Below are 19,396 nucleotides of genomic sequence, written 5' to 3'. Positions count from 1 at the left end.
CCTGTGTGAGATTTCGATAGGTGCTGTCAATGCCAGGGGAGGAGGCACATGTGCAGTAACTTTCCTTTGACTATAACTGAGCCCAGTCCTCGGTGCTGACCGGTCCACTTTAAGGATGAGCCCAATTGGACCTTTAGGACAAATCTTTTTTTTTTCATTGTCAAATTCCAAGACACATAGTAATTTTAGTTTTTTCTTTGATGTAACTGTATGAGGGCTTTTTTTTTTGGGGGGGGGGGGTGAGCTGTATTTTTCAATAGCAGCGTTTCGAGGTACCATATATACTCGAATATAAGCCGACCCAGGTATAAGCCGAGGCACCTAATTTTACCACAAAAAAACTGAGAGAACTTATTGACTAGAGTAAAAGTCTACCGTGGGAAATGCAGCAGCTACTGGTAAATGCTCCATAAAGTTGATGATGGGCCCCATAAGATGCTCCATATTAAAATATGTCCCATATAATTCTCCATAAAGTTGATGATGGGCCCCATAAGATGCTCCATACAAAATACGCCCCATATAATGCTCCATAAAGTTCAAGATGGGTCCCATAAGATGCCAATATGATGCTCAATACAGTTTATGCAGATCCCCATATCCCATATATTGATGTTGCTGCTGCAAAAAAGAAATACTCACCTCTCGTCGCTGACCGCTGCTTCTCAGCGTCGCCGTCTCTATGCACTGACTGTTCAGGCAGAGGGTGCAGACTAATCACGTTATCGCGCCCTCTGACCTAAACGTCACATTCAGAGGATGCAGAAGGCATTGCAGCGATGGAACGGGGACAGGTGAATATTGCAAATACCGGGGGCCTGAACAAGCGCTGGCAGAGGCACCCCATAGCACGCCTGTGTGCCCACCTGCTCAGGATCCCGGCACTTGCCCCAGTGGTAATGCTGACCGTCAGCCCTGTCAGCAGTCACGGTAACACTCACAGAGGTTGAAGGCGTGCGTAGATGACCAGGAGAGACAGGGGAACACCTGCTCTGTAGCGGAGAACAAGTGGGACCATTACTCGTGTATAGTGTTGAGCGATACCGTCCGATACTTGAAAGTATCGGTATCGGAAAGTATCGGCCGATACCGGCAAAGTATCGGATCCAATCCGATACCGATACCCGATACCAATACAAGTCAATGGGACTCAAGTATCGGACGGTATTCCTGATGGTTCCCAGGGTCTGAAGGAGAGGAAACTCTCCTTCAGGCCCTGGGATCCATATAAATGTGTAAAAGAAAGAATTAAAATAAAAAATATCGCTATACTCACCCTCCGACGCAGCCTGGACCTCAGCGAGGGAACCGGCAGCGTTGTTTGTTTAAAATTCGCGCTTTTACTTGGTTACGTGAAGTCCCGGCTTGTGATTGGTCAGGGCGGCCATGTTGCCGGGACGCGGACCAATCACAGCAAGCCGTGACGAAATTACGTCACGGTTTGCTGTGATTGGTCCGCGTCCCGGCAACATGGCCGCCATTAACCAATCACAAGCCGTGACGTCACGGGAGGCTGGACACGCGCGCTTTTTAAAATGGGCGCGTGTCCAGCCTCCCGTGACGTCCCGGCTTGTGATTGGTTGCGCCGCGGTCAACCAATCACAAGCCGGGAGGCTGGACACGCGCGCATTTTAAAATTTTAAAATGGGCGCGTGTCCAGCCTCCCGGCTTGTGATTGGTTGACCGCGGCGCAACCAATCACAAGCCGGGACGTCACGGGAGGCTGGACACGCGCCCATTTTAAAATGCGCGCGTGTCCAGCCTCCCGTGACGTCACGGCTTGTGATTGGTTGCGTCTCCCATGTGACTGCGACGCAACCAATCACAAAGCCGGGACGTAATTTTAAAATCCTTAAGGACCTGAAATTACGTCACGGCTTGCTGTGATTGGTTGCGTCTCCCATGTGACTGCAACGCAACCAATCACAACGCCGGAACGTAATTTTAAAATCCTGAAGGACCTGAAATTACGTCACGGCTTGCTGTGATTGGTTGCGTGCCGGTCACATGGGCGGCACGCAACCAATCACAAGCCGGGACTCACGTAAAGGAAAGAAAAGCGCGAATTTTAAACAAAGAACGCTGCCGCTTCCCTCGGTAAGGTGCAGGCTGCGTCGGAGAGGTGAGTATAGCAATATTTTTTATTTTAATTCTCTCTTTTACACATTTTTACATTAATGTTGTTTCGATACCGATACCCGATACCACAAAAATATCGGATCTCGGTATCGGAATTCCGATACAGCAAGTATCGGCCGATACCCGATACTTGCAGTATCGGAATGCTCAACACTACTCGTGTATAATCTGAGGGGGGTCTTTTTCAGCAAAAAAAAGTGCTGAGAAACTCAGCTTACACACGAGTATATATATGGTACATGTAACCTAACTTATATTAACTCTTTATTTAGAGAAATACGAAAGAAACAGCAATTCTGCTGTTGGTTTTTAATGTTTTATATTTTCTGGTATTCACATGCTGTACAAATAAAGTGATACTTTTATGCTGTGGATCACCATGATTAATATAGTATCAAATTTATTTAGTTTTGTTTATGTTTTTATTACTTTTGCACATTTAATACACTACTTAAAAAATGTTTTTGTTGCCAAATTCTAAAAGCCATAAGTTTTACAATATTAAGTTAATGGAAATGTATGAGGGCTTACTTTTTGCATTACAAAATGTGGTTTTCTGTTTTGCCATTTTTTGTTACATACAACTTTTTAGTTACTTTCTGATACACTTTTACTACACTTTTTTCAAGGTAGAGAGTGTACAAAAGTAACAGTACTTCAGATTTTTTTTTAAAAAACTATAAACTATTCACATTAAATGACATATTAACTTTATTCTATAGGTAGATAGAATAATAACAATATTTAATTTACATGGCGCACACCATATGGGATAAATAATAATATAGTTTTAGAGTACAGTTTATTGGGGTTGGCGGAACGCACCGAATATATATTTGTTAGAAATAGTAGGTGCGTTCGCAACCCGGGATCCACCGTGCAGGAAAGAACCTGCTGCTAGATATGGCGGTACAAAATAGTAGTATGAACAAATTCTGTTACTTCACAGAGTCTGTTAGCAAAGAGAACGCTGTGCCCTGTTTAGCTCACAGAGGAACACAGCTACTTAGTAGAGCAGATAGTGGTCATGCAGTCAAATGCAAACACGCAGCTCCTCTCCGGTGGAGCCGGAATTCTATGGCTATACGCCAGCCCTGAATCCACTCACATGAAACTCCTCACCAGAGGTGCCAGCATTCACACATGAAACTCCTCGCCGGAGGTGCCAGCATTCTAGGGGCTTATTTCAGCCGGGTCCCTGACTGCATACAAACACGACCACACTGGCGCTGAGCTCATACATAAATTGATACTAGCGTATGGCCGTGCGGTCATGAGAACCTTTTATAGCTGCAGCAACTTCAGGACCTTCCCAGAAGGACCAATGGAAGACTGCCACAGAACTTGATCAGGTACAGGGCTTTCCTGGAGGACCAATGGAAGTTGCTGCAGTACCTGAGCATGTGACCCTTGATCTCCATTGAGAGATCTTACACTGGGAATGCTCAGTGTGTGCAAAGCAGGACTTAAGGTACCTTCACACTAAACGATATCGCTAGCGATCCGTGACGTTGCAGCGTCCTGGCTAGCGATATCGTTGAGTTTGACAGGCAGCAGCGATCAGGATCCTGCTGTGATATCACTGGTCGTTGGTTAAAGTTCAGAACTTTATTTGGTCGTCAGATCGCCGTGTATCGTTGTGTTTGACAGCAAAAGCAACGATGCCAGCGATGTTTTACAATGGTAACCAGGGTACACATCGGGTTACTAAGCGCAGGGCCGCGCTTAGTAACCCGATGTTTACCCTGGTTACCATCGTAAAAGTAAAAAAACCAAACAGTACATACTCACCTTCTGATGTCTGTCACACGTCCCTCGCCATCCGCTTCCTGCACTGACTGAGTACCGGCCGTAAAGTAAAAGTACAGCACAGCGGTGACGTCACCGCTCTGCTGTTAGGGCCGGCGCTCAGTCAATGCAGGGAAGCGGACGCCGGGGGACGCGAAGGTGAGTATGTAGTGTTTGTTTTTTTACATTTTACACTGGTAACCGGGGTAAACATCGGGTTACTAAGCGCGGCCCTGCGCTTAGCAACCCGATGTTTACCCTGGTTACCAGGGGACTTCGGCATCGTTGGTCACTGGAGAGCGGTCTGTGTGACAGCTCTCCAGCGTCCAAACAGCGACGCTGCAGCGATCGGCATCGTTGTCTGTATCGCTGCAGCGTCGCTTAGTGTGAAGCTACCTTTAGTCCCAGAAAAGCCTGCTCGCCGCAGACCAGTGCAGGGAACAATAGAAGAGCCTGGAGGAGCAGCAGTAACCCTTTGCACAGTATCAGATTCAGTGAGACGCTGGGACCAACGTCTCCGCTGAGCAGGCTCCACTGTGGCTGATGCAGAATGGGAGACCGCAGCAGACATGGTTCAAGATTCCCCTTGTGCAGCAGTGGGATCTTGACTCCCAACACAGTTCATTACAGTTAGAATGATATCCAACATATAATCACACAACTTTTTGATTCCTTTCTATTTAGCAATATTGGCATAATTTTATTTTTTGCAACATTTATTGTGCTGAATAAATAATTTTATACTTCTATATTACATGTCACTGCAGATGTGTTGATACTAAATATACAACTTTTTTTTAGATATGCTTATTTTTTTCCTGATTAACATTTCTTTATTGGGAAAATTGGAATTTTGGGGAGGGTGTTTTCACTTTTTCTTAAAACACTTAAAACTTTTTTTTTTTTTACTTTTTGTAGTCCTGTAAGGGGACATTGCATTGGTAATGCACAGTACTCCATTAGCAGAACTGTGTATAACACTGTCCTTTAAATGCTTTAATGACAGCCTATTGTCACATGTATTCATTGTGCTAGCAGTTGTGGTACTGAGGGAGACTCAGGACCAGATGATCTGGGGCATGCTGCTCTATTCAACCACTTGGACTGGAGTGGCAGAAACCTGTAGTGCTGACCAATCTGGCAGTATGGTGTGTGTGCTATTCAACTTTTTCAGAATTCCTTGGTACTGACCTTGTTACGTGACCACTTCTGTCAGCCGGCCATCAGTCAACTCTGTGGCCACAACAACAGGAGTCCGTGTGTAAATCCAAATCCTGCTACAAGAGTTAAATGGTGAAGGCCTGGGCAACTCTTGGAATCAGGTAAGTGGAGTGGTGTGCATTAAGCCTTTTCATGGAAGCCATTTTTAGAGTTGTCAGATGACCACTGATAGACTTATGTCATATCTATCAGGCCTATACCATGGCAATATCTGATTGGCTGCAGTATATGGAAGACCTGGAGGCTTTTGTTAGGCTTCCAGATGCCATAGAAACTCATCGACACCCACGACTGCATTGCAGGTTGCTGATGGGCTACCACAGGGATCGCCTTACATAAAGTATATTTTCTCTCCCAAGATTAGATAGAATCTCTCAACATTACATGCACAAAGAATATAAAAAAAAGCTTCCTGTATATCTCAACTTAAAAAACAAATTATCTAAACCAGACAGCTTCTTATTACTAATTTACTTTAAAATCATTTATTGTACCATATATCAAAAGATTTTATAATTCATCCACAGCTTTTGAAAAGAATTGTTTGAAGCAAAAATAATCACAATCCCCAAACCTAGAACAGAAACTGCCCTTCCATGCAATTGCAGACTGATCTACTTGACAAACATCAATACAAAATGATAGTTAAAAGATTAATTAAGATCCTTCTATCAATCATGCCGACCAAGTGGGATATACACACATGGTCAAAATTGTTGGTACCCATCGTTTAATGACAGAAACATGGGTTACTCTCCCTCCAATGCAATCCTCTCCCACCTGCATGTCTCTCCTCATGGATCGCTCTCCCTCCTATGCACTCCTCTCCCACCTGCATGTCTCTTTCCCCATTTGTGCATACCCTCCTATACACTCCGCTCAACCCTGCATGTCTCTCTCCCCATGGATCGCTCTCCCTCCTATGCACTCCTCTCGCCTCATGGGTCGCTCTCCCTCCTATGCACTCTGCTCCCACCTGCATGTCTCTTCTCATGGGTCGCTCTCTCCCTCCTATGCACTCCACTCCCCCTGCATGTCTCTCTCCCCATTGGTCGCTCTCTATCCCCCTGTGCCTGGTTTCTGTCCCCATTTGATGACGCTGTATGGCAGCTCGTTTTTTGTGGGACAAGATGACGTTTTCAGCGGTACCATGGTTATTTATATCTGTCTTTTTGTGTACCAAAGGAAGGATTGCTTCTGATGGAACAAGACAAGTAATACATTTAATCTCTTATGTAGAAAAAAATAAAACTTCCTCCTTATTCTTAACTCTCAAAGCAGAAGAAGTTTTCTATCAGGTTCACTGTGAGATTGGATTCCTTCTAAACCGTATGCAAATTTGGCTTCACAGGATTCATTTTGATGCAATTAAACCCTATATACCCTCAAGTAAAACATTTACCAATAATTCCCTATTCGGTTTCCATCTCCCCATAACCAATAGAACCTGACAATGTTGTCCCCCTTCCCAGTTTCTTTTCACTTTGATTATAGAACCCCTTGCTGAGCTAATAAGGTGTGACCCCTCAAAAGTATCCCTTTGAATATCTATTAGGATTTAAAATTTATCAATCACTCCAATTATTGAATTACCTTACATGTAACAACGTCAAGCAATAACTATTTAGGCATCCAAGGAACTGATCCATCCTCTTTTCTATGTAAAACTAACCTTTTTATCATACGCTCTAAAAAGAGTTAGATAACTTTTCCAAAATACAATCCACATGGCTGGGTAGAGTTATCTCCTATAAAATGATGGCTCTCCCCAAAATAGGTTATATATTTAATACCAGTACAACTAGTTGGCCCGTGTGAAATTTTCACACATTGGTTGTCGGGGGCACAGGCAATTTCAGGAAAATGAAGCTGGTTAAATGTAAATGTATTTAATGAAATGATGAACACAGGGAGGTATGTGTGTTACTGATATATATATATATGTTTTCACAAATATTTGAGCCCATGGATCCATTATATGTCCATTTTGCAAGCCGGCGATAAAATGTTGCCATACGGATGTCACACGGATGCTTACAAGCGAGAAAATCGCATCCTCGCACTGCACACGGATGACATGCGATCTCTGTTCAGGGAACATTTCTGCGATTGTCGTCCATGTAAAGCGGACCGATTTTTTACACTTTGTGTGTGCCTCCAGCCTAAAGGAGATCCCCCAACATTAAACATAATTGTATTTTTTCTTACTGATCAGAAGGGGTCTGATTGTCAGGACCTTGCAAAAGAACAGGGGAAGCAGCATTTTTCCCCCTCCACAGCAGCACTGCCATCTATCTGAAGTGTAGGGAAGTGCAGCACAGCCCTATGTATGTGAAGAGAGCTGCTCCCTGTACAGCAGTGCCACTTTGACAGTAAAAATGATGAAGGAGAATTGACCCCATAACTGAGCCTATTTATACCATTGTATAATAATTGGGAATATCCCTTTTAAAAAAAGTAATATCTGCAGATTATTTTACCTTTTCTTTCCCTTTGGATTTTTTTTTCAATTTTTGCAAGGTTGTTTCCACCAATCTCTCCCATCGGGAAACAATGTACACTCTGAGTTATGTCAACGCTGCAGTTTTTTACTTGGAACCAGAGGTTACTCCAGGTCACCAATAAGCTGCAACCTTAGAAGGAAGATATACTTTTCCATGACTGTCCAATAATACGGAAAATCTGATGGTTCAGAACCTGTCCGGTCCCTTTCAGGCTGCATTCATTTATAGCTTCAGTTTTAAAGCTGAAGTCTTAAACAGGTAAAGTTTTACTTTTATTCTACTTCCACATATGTATAAAATATTTTATATGTACCTGCCTGAAATCGGCTGGGCAAGGAGTTCGGCAAGCTGGAAAGCCCCCAAGGCAAATGTTAGGATTTGTTTCAGCTTTGTATTAGTATGCTTTGGGGTAGTGTGGTGCTACCTGCAGGTCATTTTTCCATACTACAGGTTTATGGAAATTAATGTTAAAATTGTATTTTGTGATAACATCGTGGATGTGTGGTTTGTTTGGCTATTTTCTTGCTGAAGGGGCAAGTTTACCTTTCAAATGGTGTATCATTTGTGTGTGTGGTTGCAGTATGAACGGAGATACAAAGGAATAACGGAAAAAGAGTGTTTTGATATAATATGGAAGGATAATTAAATACACCCCACTTTTGGCTTCACAAACTCCAGAAGCAGTCCCTATCATTCCTACAGAATTCTCAAAACTCAAGAATTGAGAAGACCATTTTGTTATAAAATACTGATGGAGAATTGGAGGTACCTAATTTCACAAGTTACTATCACACTTCATTTTTTAATCAATAAAATGTTGGTTGTTCCCCTCTGAATCTACCAACTGGATGGATAAGTATGGAAATGCATTTTTACACTCATCACTTAAATCCCTCCCTTAATTGACCATAACCTTCCACTATCCCACTTCCAAACCATTAAAGGAACAATTTTGTTGTGGAAAACACCTCTCCCGAGATGCTCACACAACCCACTCTTTGTTGATCTTCCAGTTCCTCTCACAGCACTCAAAATCATTATCACTGGTACCTCAGGATGGATACATAATGGAATAGTTAATATCTCAACTCAAAAAAAAATAAGGTTCCTTCAAAAATTTGATAGATGAGTTTAAAATTACAAATAGAGAAACATTTAAAATTGTTAAAATTTGGTCTACAAAAATAAGAAAAGAAAAAAACAAACAATAACAAAGATTATAGCTTCCACAAAACTGCCATTATTCTAAATTGGGAAAGAACTGCATAAATACTTTTCTGTTGATCAATGGTCCACATTTACAAAAAGGGCTTACTCATCTTTTTCCCCTTTTCTATGCACTTCTCTTCAGAACATGTATCATAAGCTGCTCTTATCCACTGAGTATGTGACGCCTTCCAAGTTAGACAGATTTTCTTCTTCTCAATCTGACAAATGTTGGAAAAACTGCAGTAAATTGTCACAAGTTCACAAATTTTCTGGTAATGCCCTAAACTAATCCATTTTCGGAAAGATGCTTCAACCTTAATATCATATTTGTCATATTTTGTCAAGTGCAAAGTCTCCCACCTTCCTTTTTCTTCTTTTCTTTTAATATTTAAATAAAACAAAATATTAATAATAATAATTTTATATAGATTTATCTGGCTGCAAACATGTAACTTTAGTCAGAATGAATTAGATGACAGGTTTCCTTTAAATATGGATTTTTATGATGCGCAGTCAGGCCAGAAAATAGTTGAAAATTTCTTAACAGCAAGTAGAAAAAGGTCATTTTATGGCAAGCAAAGTCACAGATGTAACAGATTTGTTGCTTTACAGAAGGACAATGACAAGATGAATTTCCACTTTTGACTCATTCTGATCCGATTAAGTGTACAGAATGCTATCGGCTAATTTTACAATATGTTCCTATTCTAAATTCGTAATATAACTTTCTAGTTTTGTACTAGAAAGGTAAAGCTTTAGGTGATGCAGTTCTATGAGAATACATCAGTCATACTAAACCCAGATGTCCTATCTACCCCCAAGGTTACAAGATTCCTTGCCTGGCATACTAAAAGTATGGAAGTAATAACGTATGACTTATAAAATAATATAACTAATTTAAAAAGCTGACTTTACAATATTTCAATTGGGCTGTATAAATGTTAAATATATTTGCAATTTATGATAAATGTATTTGCAGGACTCCTTTTCTAGGAAAAATACTGTCAGCAAAAACCTCTGTGCAGAATACAAAAAAAAAATCACTGATAATAGAGGTTGAAATTGTAAAATTAAAGTTTGCTGTAAGGGTTTGTTTAGTACATTATTATTAATGGATGTACATACAGGTGCTTTTCACGAAATTAGAATATAATCAAAAAGTTAATTAATTTCAGTTCTTCAATACAAAAAAGTGAAACTCATATTATGTAGAGTCATTACAAACAGAGTGATCTATTTCTAGTGTTTATTTCTGTTAATGTTGATGATTATGGCTTATAGCCAATGAAAACCCAAAAGTCATTATCTCAATAAATTAGAATACTTTTTAAAGCCAGCTTGAAAAATGATTTTAAAATCCGATATGTTGGTCTACTGAAATGTATGTTCAGTAAATGCCCTCAATACTTGGTCGGGGCTCCTTTTGCATCAATTACTACATCAATGCAGCATGGCATGGAGGCGATCAGCCTGTGGCACTGCTGAGGTGTTATGGAAGCCCAGGTTGCTTTGATAGCAGCCTACAGCTCATCTGCATTGTTGGGTCTGCTGTCTCTCATGTTCCTGAGAACAACAGGTTAACAGTAAGGATAAACCGACATGTGAACAGAACCTTACAAGTAAACATACATTTTGTCAACCATATAACCAATATTATAGCAATGTCAGAGGGATAGGAAAGTTTTATATTGGCAAGTTTTATGCTCTACTTTCTACATTCATTTTCTACAATATTTTGTTAAACACAGAGCAGTAAGCAATATTTTTGCTTTTCATGTGTTCAGTCATTTGTATTATAGGAAAATAAAAAAGATAGAAATCCCTCCAGACCGTAAAATGTAAACATTTATTGAGAATTTGACAGCAGCAATGTGAAGTGCTGACTTTTAATAAAGTTTCAATTGCTACAGAGCTCGTTCCATGGAAGAATAAAGAATACGTTGGGTATCAAACAGTATTGATGTGATGGTTCAATGTAATTGGTAAATTATTCAGCGCAGCTCTTATCCCCTAAGCACTGCAGTGCCGTAATAAGGAACACGCAGCGTCAGGGGACATTATTCCTAATGTGAACACATATCTCAAACATATTAGTTTCTAATATTTCCAAAGAGACGTTATTACCTACCCAGTGATATTTTTTCTCCTGAATCAGCAGGCAGCAGGAACACCAACAATGCTAATCCAGATATAAGAACGCAAGGTATCAATAAATTTAATCCATAGTATAAGGTACGCCTACGCATTGTCACCGTGTATGTCACATCTGGGTATGGCTCCTTACAGCATTCATAGTACAATTCATTCCTTTTGCCTGGGACATCTGCAAAGGAAAATATAATGGGTAATATACTGCAAATAAAATAATATTCCATCTCCATTTTTTTAATCTAAATATACAGTATAAATCACTGTGTCAATTGGTTTACTAATATATTTTTGTAATGGCTGTTGCGCCATTTTTCTGATATAGAGTATAGAAGCCAATACATGGATACTTGGAGTCTAATGACTAACTTCTTTTTGTCTGCAGTTGCCACCAATGGGAGCTTAGGAGTTTACAACATACAAACATATTGAATATACAGTGTGTAGTTTGCTCCCATGCTCTAGGCTCTTAGCTGCACACAGGCATATTTTATTATTCATGGAATCTAAGGGGTAACGTTTCTCCTTCTGGAGAGTGATAAGCCAGGCCCGGCTGTCAGAGTACGTAGACTTATACGTCATGCATGCTCCACTAGGAAATTAAATATGGAAATTGCCTCTTCAGAGAGGAAAGGGACCAAAACTCTTGTGCCACCTATTGGAAGTAGCAATCCTAAAAGTCAATATCGACCCTTTTAAGGAGCCTTGTCACATGACTTAGGGTAAAAGCCAAACCAGAATCTCAATTTGCAGACACTGTGTTTCAGGGTACTGCCCCTTGTCAATGCAAAGTATTAGATCAGATTTGGCTAAGTGAGAGGTTTAAGACTTGGATCAAAGGGGTAACATTTCTCCTTTTGGATAGTGACAAGCCAGGCCTGGCATGTCAAAGTAATGAGACCTCCATGCCATGGATATATTTAATTTTCCAGAGGATCATGCACTGTGTATACGTCTCCTTACTCTGACATGCCAAGTAACACTAAACAGCCAAGTAAGCGACGCATCTCTTGTATCAGGGTTTCTGCTCCTAGATCATGCTGCTCTCAGATTTGGTAGCAAAAACCTGGTGACATTTTTGCTTTAAAATCCATCTTTCTAAAAGCAAGACAGACTTCCAACTTACTGATGATCCCTGAGATATGTATTGAAGTCTATAGAAGGAGGAAGTGAGAGAAGAAGGAGGGAGGAGCAGAGTGAGAGATAGAGATAAATAGCAGCAGCTTTCTAATAAGTAGTTTCTCTTTCCAGTGGTAGATTCACAGCTACACTGCTGAATTATGTCTTTAAAGCTGATGCTTCTGAACAGAGATGAGAGAGCAGGAGTGTCTCATGTATCTGTGTACTGCGTATGGATAACATTATAGCAGGTACTTTTTATGCACTCACTCAGAGATAGCAGAGGATACTCTCTACCATTCATTTAGCTATAAAGTCTGCAGAGCATGGTTAAAACTATAGGACAGAAGTCAATGAAATGGCCAGAAATAGTGTTATTCTTCAAATATCCATACAACAGCTTATTCTGAAAAGTTGTCTGAAATGCCAGGTAATATTTTAAGGGACTCTATCAGCACAGAATGACTGCTGTTCAAACTAAGTACAGGTGCTTGGTGCATCACAGTGGGACCAAACATTTAACTACACCTTGCCATCTGCATCATTTTAACCTAACTCTACTAGAGATGAGCCAATATTTCAATGTTTGGTTCAGATTACGATCGCCGAATTTGCAATATTCACCGATTTATTCGTTGAATATTCTTCGAACACAGCCGAACGCCATTCAAGTCAATGAGAGGCAAAAACAAACACATGCACAACGGCTTCTAATGGCCCCAAAAGCTGCCAAAACACATCAAAATATGGATAGAGACCAGGACAGTGGCCTCAATTCAACCACAGTACAAACTTGTTGTGAATTTGCTTTTTGCTCCCTCTAGTGGTTACTAGTTTTTTGACTCTGGTTTTTCTGTCATTCCTTTTATCCGCACCTGGGTCGTTAGTTAGGGGTGTTGCTATATAAGCTCCCTGGACCTTCAGTTCAATGCCTGGCAACGTAGTTATCAGAGCTAGTCTGCTGTGCTCTTGTCTACTGATCCTGGTTCCAGTTATATCAGCTAAGTCTGCCTTTTGCTTTTTGCTATTTGTTTTGGTTTTGCATTTTTGTCCAGCTTGTTCCTAATCTATATCCTGACCTTTGCTGGAAGCTCTAGGGGGCTGGTGTTCTCCCCCCGGACCGTTAGACGGTTCGGGGGTTCTTGAATTTCCAGTGTGGATTTTGATAGGGTTTTTGTTGACCATATAAGTTACCTTTCTTTATTCTGCTATCAGTAAGCGGGCCTCTCTGTGCTAAACCTCATTCATTTCTGTGTTTGTCATTTCCTCTTACCTCACCGTCATTATTTGTGGGGGGCTTCTATCCAGCTTTGGGGTCCCCTTCTCTGGAGGCAAGAAAGGTCTTTGTTTTCCTCTACTAGGGGTAGCTAGATTCTCCGGCTGGCGCGTGTCATCTAGAATCAACGTAGGAATGATTCCCGGCTACTTCTAGTGTTGGCGTTAGGAGTAGATATATGGTCAACCCAGTTACCACTGCCCTATGAGCTGGATTTTTGTATTCTGCAGACTTCCACGTTCCTCTGAGACCCTCGCCATTGGGGTCATAACAGTTTGCCAGGCCAGTATTAAATGTTTAATGCATTGCAGAAGAGGGATTATAAGAAAGAAGATTCTGAGTTTTTTTTTTTTTTTTCTTCTTCCCCTTTACCTCAGAGTGGCTATGCTTGCTGCAGACATGAATGTCCAGACCTTGATTACAAGTGTGGACCAGCTGGCTACTCGTGTGCAGGGCATACAAGACTATGTTATCAGAAATCCTAGGTCAGAACCTAAAATACCGATTCCTGAACTGTTTTCCGGAGACAGGTTTAAGTTTAGGAATTTCGTGAATAATTGTAAATTGTTTTTGTCCCTGAGACCCTGTTCATCTGGAGATTCTGCTCAGCAAGTAAAAATTGTTATTTCGTTCTTACGGGGCGACCCTCAGGATTGGGCTTTTTCGCTGGCGCCAGGAGATCCGGCATTGGCTGATCTTGATGCGTTTTTGCTGGCGCTCGGTTTACTTTATGAGGAACCCAATCTTGAGATTCAGGCAGAAAAGGCCTTGCTGGCTATGTCTCAGGGGCAGGACGAGGCTGAAGTGTATTGCCAAAAATTTCGGAAATGGTCCGTGCTGACACATTGGAACGAGTGTGCACTGGCCGCTAATTTTAGAAATGGCCTTTCTGAAGCCATTAAGAATGTTATGGTGGGTTTTCCCATTCCCACAGGTCTGAATGATACTATGGCACTGGCGATTCAAATTGACCGGCGGTTGCGGGAGCGCAAAACCGCAAATTCCCTCATGGTGTTGTCTGAACAGACACCTAATTCGGTGCAATGTGATAGAAAAACCGCAAATTCCCTCATGGTGTTGTCTGAACAGACACCTGATTTAATGCAATGTGATAGAATCCTGACTAGAAATGAGCGGAAAATTCATAGACACCGGAATGGCTTCTGCTACTACTGTGGTGATTCTACACATGTTATCTCAGCATGCTCTAAACGTATAGCTAAGGTTGTTAGTCCTGTCACCGTTGGTAATTTGCAACCTAAATTTATTCTGTCTGTAACTTTGATTTGCTCACTGTCATCTTATCCTGTCATGGCGTTTGTAGATTCAGGTGCTGCCCTGAGTCTCATGGATCTCTCATTTGCTAAGCGCTGTGGTTTTACTCTTGAACCATTAGAAAATCCTATTCCTCTTAGGGGTATTGATGCTACACCATTGGCAGCAAATAAACCGCAGTATTGGACACAGGTTACCATGTGCATGACTCCTGAACACCGCGAGGTGATACGTTTCCTGGTTTTACATAAAATGCATGATTTGGTTGTTTTAGGGCTGCCATGGTTACAGACCCATAATCCAGTCCTGGACTGGAAGGCTATGTCAGTCTCAAGTTGGGGCTGTCGTGGTATTCATGGGGATTCCCTGCCTGTGTCTATTGCTTCTTCTACGCCTTCGGAAGTTCCGGAGTATTTGTCTGATTATCAGGATGTCTTCAGTGAGTCTGAGTCCAGTGCACTGCCTCCTCATAGGGACTGTGACTGTGCTATAGATTTGATCCCAGGCAGTAAGTTTCCTAAGGGAAGACTGTTTAATCTGTCGGTACCTGAACATACCGCTATGCGTTCATATATCAAGGAGTCTCTGGAGAAAGGACATATTCGTCCGTCTTCTTCCCCTCTTGGTGCGGGATTCTTTTTTGTGGCAAAAAAGGACGGATCTTTGAGACCTTGTATTGATTATCGGCTTTTAAATAAGATCACTGTCAAATTTCAGTATCCTTTACCGCTGTTGTCTGACTTGTTTGCCCGGATTAAGGGTGCCAAGTGGTTCACCAAGATAGACCTTCGTGGTGCGTACAACCTTGTGCGCATTAAGCAAGATGATGAATGGAAAACCACATTCAATACGCCCGAAGGTCATTTTGAGTACTTGGTGATGCCTTTTGGGCTCTCCAATGCGCCTTCAGTTTTTCAGTCCTTTATGCATGACATTTTCCGGAAGTATCTGGATAAATTTTTGATTGTTTATCTGGATGATATTTTGGTTTTTTCTGATAATTGGGATTCGCATGTGGAGCAGGTCAGGTTGGTCTTTAAAATTTTGCGTGAAAATTCTTTGTTTGTCAAGGGCTCAAAGTGTCTCTTTGGTGTACAGAAGGTTCCCTTTTTGGGGTTCATTTTTTCCCCTTCTGCTGTGGAGATGGACCCAGTCAAGGTCCGAGCTATTCTTGATTGGACTCAGCCCTCGTCAGTTAAGAGTCTTCAGAAGTTCTTGGGCTTCCCTAACTTCTACCGTCGTTTTATTGCTAATTTTTCTAGCATTGTGAAACCTTTGACGGATATGACCAAGAAGGGCTCCGATGTAGCTAACTGGGCTCCTGCTGCCGTGGAGGCTTTCCAGGAGTTGAAACGCCGGTTTACTTCGGCGCCTGTTTTGTGCCAGCCTGACGTCTCACTTCCCTTTCAGGTTGAGGTGGATGCTTCGGAGATTGGGGCAGGGGCCGTTTTGTCGCAGAGAGGCCCTGGTTGCGCTGTTATGAAACCTTGTGCCTTTTTCTCTAGGAAGTTTTCGCCTGCCGAGCGAAATTATGATGTGGGCAATCGGGAGTTGTTGGCCATGAAATGGGCATTTGAGGAGTGGCGTCATTGGCTCGAGGGTGCTAAGCATCGTGTGGTGGTCTTGACTGATCACAAAAATCTGATGTATCTCGAGTCTGCTAAACGCCTTAATCCGAGACAGGCCCGCTGGTCATTGTTTTTCTCCCGCTTTGATTTTGTTGTCTCGTATTTACCAGGTTCAAAGAATGTGAAGGCCGATGCTCTTTCTAGGAGCTTTGTGCCTGATGCTCCTGGAGTCGCTGATCCTGTTGGTATTCTTAAAGATGGAGTTATCTTGTCAGCTATTTCTCCGGATCTGCGACGTGTGTTGCAGAGATTTCAGGCTGATAGGCCTGAGTCTTGTCCACCTGACAGACTGTTTGTCCCGGATAAGTGGACCAGCAGAGTCATTTCCGAGGTTCATTCCTCGGTGTTGGCAGGTCACCCGGGAATTTTTGGCACCAGAGATCTGGTGGCCAGGTCCTTTTGGTGGCCTTCCTTGTCAAGGGATGTGCGGTCATTTGTGCAGTCCTGTGGGACTTGTGCTCGAGCTAAGCCTTGCTGTTCTCGTGCCAGCGGTTTGCTCTTGCCCTTGCCTGTCCCGAAGAGACCTTGGACACATATCTCCATGGATTTCATTTCTGATCTTCCGCTATCTCAGGGCATGTCCGTTATCTGGGTGATATGTGATCGCTTCTCCAAGATGGTCCATTTGGTTCCTTTGCCTAAGCTGCCTTCCTCTTCCGATCTGGTTCCTGTGTTTTTCCAGAACGTGGTTCGTTTGCACGGCATCCCTGAGAATATTGTGTCAGACAGAGGATCCCAGTTCGTTTCCAGGTTCTGGCGATCCTTTTGTAGTAGGATGGGCATTGATTTGTCGTTTTCGTCTGCTTTCCATCCTCAGACTAATGGACAGACGGAGCGAACCAATCAGACTTTGGAGGCTTATTTGAGGTGTTTTGTCTCTGCTGATCAGGACGATTGGGTGACATTCTTGCCGTTGGCTGAGTTTGCCCTTAATAATCGGGCTAGTTCCGCCACCTTGGTTTCGCCTTTTTTCTGCAACTCTGGTTTCCATCCTCGCTTTTCTTCGGGTCATGTGGAGCCTTCTGATTGTCCTGGGGTGGATTCTGTGGTGGATAGGTTGCAGCAGATCTGGAATCATGTGGTGGACAACTTGAAGTTGTCACAGGAGAAGGCTCAGCGCTTTGCCAACCGCCGCCGCGGTGTGGGTCCCCGACTACGCGTTGGGGATTTGGTATGGCTTTCTTCCCGCTTTGTTCCTATGAAGGTCTCCTCTCCCAAATTTAAACCTCGTTTTATTGGGCCTTACAAGATATTGGAAATCCTTAATCCTGTATCTTTTCGTCTGGATCTTCCTGTGTCGTTTGCTATTCACAATGTATTTCATAGGTCCTTGTTGCGGCGGTACATTGTGCCTGTAGTTCCTTCTGCTGAGCCTCCTGCTCCGGTGTTGGTTGAGGGCGAGTTGGAGTACGTGGTGGAGAAGATCTTGGATTCTCGCCTCTCCAGGCGGAGGCTTCAGTACCTGGTCAAGTGGAAGGGCTATGGTCAGGAGGATAATTCCTGGGTGGTCGCCTCTGATGTTCATGCGGCCGATTTAGTTCGTGCCTTTCATGCCGCTCATCCTGATCGCCCTGGTGGTCGTGGTGAGGGTTCGGTGACCCCTCACTAAGGGGGGGGTACTGTTGTGAATTTGCTTTTTGCTCCCTCTAGTGGTTACTAGTTTTTTGACTCTGGTTTTTCTGTCATTCCTTTTATCCGCACCTGGGTCGTTAGTTAGGGGTGTTGCTATATAAGCTCCCTGGACCTTCAGTTCAATGCCTGGCAACGTAGTTATCAGAGCTAGTCTGCTGTGCTCTTGTCTACTGATCCTGGTTCCAGTTATATCAGCTAAGTCTGCCTTTTGCTTTTTGCTATTTGTTTTGGTTTTGCATTTTTGTCCAGCTTGTTCCTAATCTATATCCTGACCTTTGCTGGAAGCTCTAGGGGGCTGGTGTTCTCCCCCCGGACCGTTAGACGGTTTGGGGGTTCTTGAATTTCCAGTGTGGATTTTGATAGGGTTTTTGTTGACCATATAAGTTACCTTTCTTTATTCTGCTATCAGTAAGCGGGCCTCTCTGTGCTAAACCTCATTCATTTCTGTGTTTGTCATTTCCTCTTACCTCACCGTCATTATTTGTGGGGGGCTTCTATCCAGCTTTGGGGTCCCCTTCTCTGGAGGCAAGAAAGGTCTTTGTTTTCCTCTACTAGGGGTAGCTAGATTCTCCGGCTGGCGCGTGTCATCTAGAATCAACGTAGGAATGATTCCCGGCTACTTCTAGTGTTGGCGTTATATAGTAGATATATGGTCAACCCAGTTACCACTGCCCTATGAGCTGGATTTTTGTATTCTGCAGACTTCCACGTTCCTCTGAGACCCTCGCCATTGGGGTCATAACACAAACTGTAGCATGGCACAGCAGCAATCAGCTATGTATGATGTATGGGGGTCTGGGACAGCATTTACAGCTTTCAATTGAAAGCCAAAGTAAGACGGGGTGGGTGACAGATCGGTTTAGGCCTGCTGTGCTGGGAGCCCTGAAACCACATGCAACAGCTCAACCTGCTTTCATGCTGAGCCACACTCAGGTGGCACAAATATCAACTTCGTAGAGTACTATTGTCAGAAAAATCTAAGGATAGTAGTAACACGGGTAGTTGACTCAAAGAAAGTGGAGGCCTGACAGTCTTGGACACCTACTGATACAGGCAACACGCATGAAGAAGACCCAACCAGGAGTCTACACATTTACCACAATTATTGGCAGACACCACCGAAGTCAATTTCACAACAGTAGAAATAGTATACTGTAATGGAGATTGATATCTCTTTCACTACAGCAGATAGAGAGACCCAATCAGGACACTCCACATTTCCAAAAACTAGTGGTAGACACCGTCAAAGGGGCATCAATTTCACTACAGTAGAAATAGTATAATAGGGACCTACAGGTCTTCCACAACTTTTAACCCAGCAGATGGACACCCAACCAGGAGTGTTCACATTTCCAAAAATTAGGGCCAGACACAGGGCCGGACTGGGACTAAAATTCAGCCCTGGCATTTGAAGTTACACATGCCCACTTGTCACATGGTGACTGTATAATATCTTT

General features: G+C 42.7%; 1 protein-coding gene across 1 annotated transcript in view; it reads right to left on the bottom strand.

Annotated features, from left to right (window-relative positions):
• The window catches only part of LOC143786271 (neuronal acetylcholine receptor subunit alpha-7-like), a 275,561-nt gene that overhangs the window by 96,220 nt on the left and 159,945 nt on the right, over nucleotides 1-19,396 (bottom strand). Inside the window, exon 7 of the mRNA XM_077275551.1 lies at nucleotides 10,990-11,184. Within this exon, the coding sequence (XP_077131666.1) occupies nucleotides 10,990-11,184 (195 nt within the window). The remainder of the gene's footprint in view (nucleotides 1-10,989; nucleotides 11,185-19,396) is intronic.

This window comes from Ranitomeya variabilis, chromosome 1, assembly GCF_051348905.1.
Source record: "Ranitomeya variabilis isolate aRanVar5 chromosome 1, aRanVar5.hap1, whole genome shotgun sequence".
Taxonomy (NCBI): domain Eukaryota; kingdom Metazoa; phylum Chordata; class Amphibia; order Anura; family Dendrobatidae; genus Ranitomeya; species Ranitomeya variabilis.
Note: the sequence above shows the minus strand (reverse complement) of the source record. Positions and strands in the feature narration are given on the sequence as shown.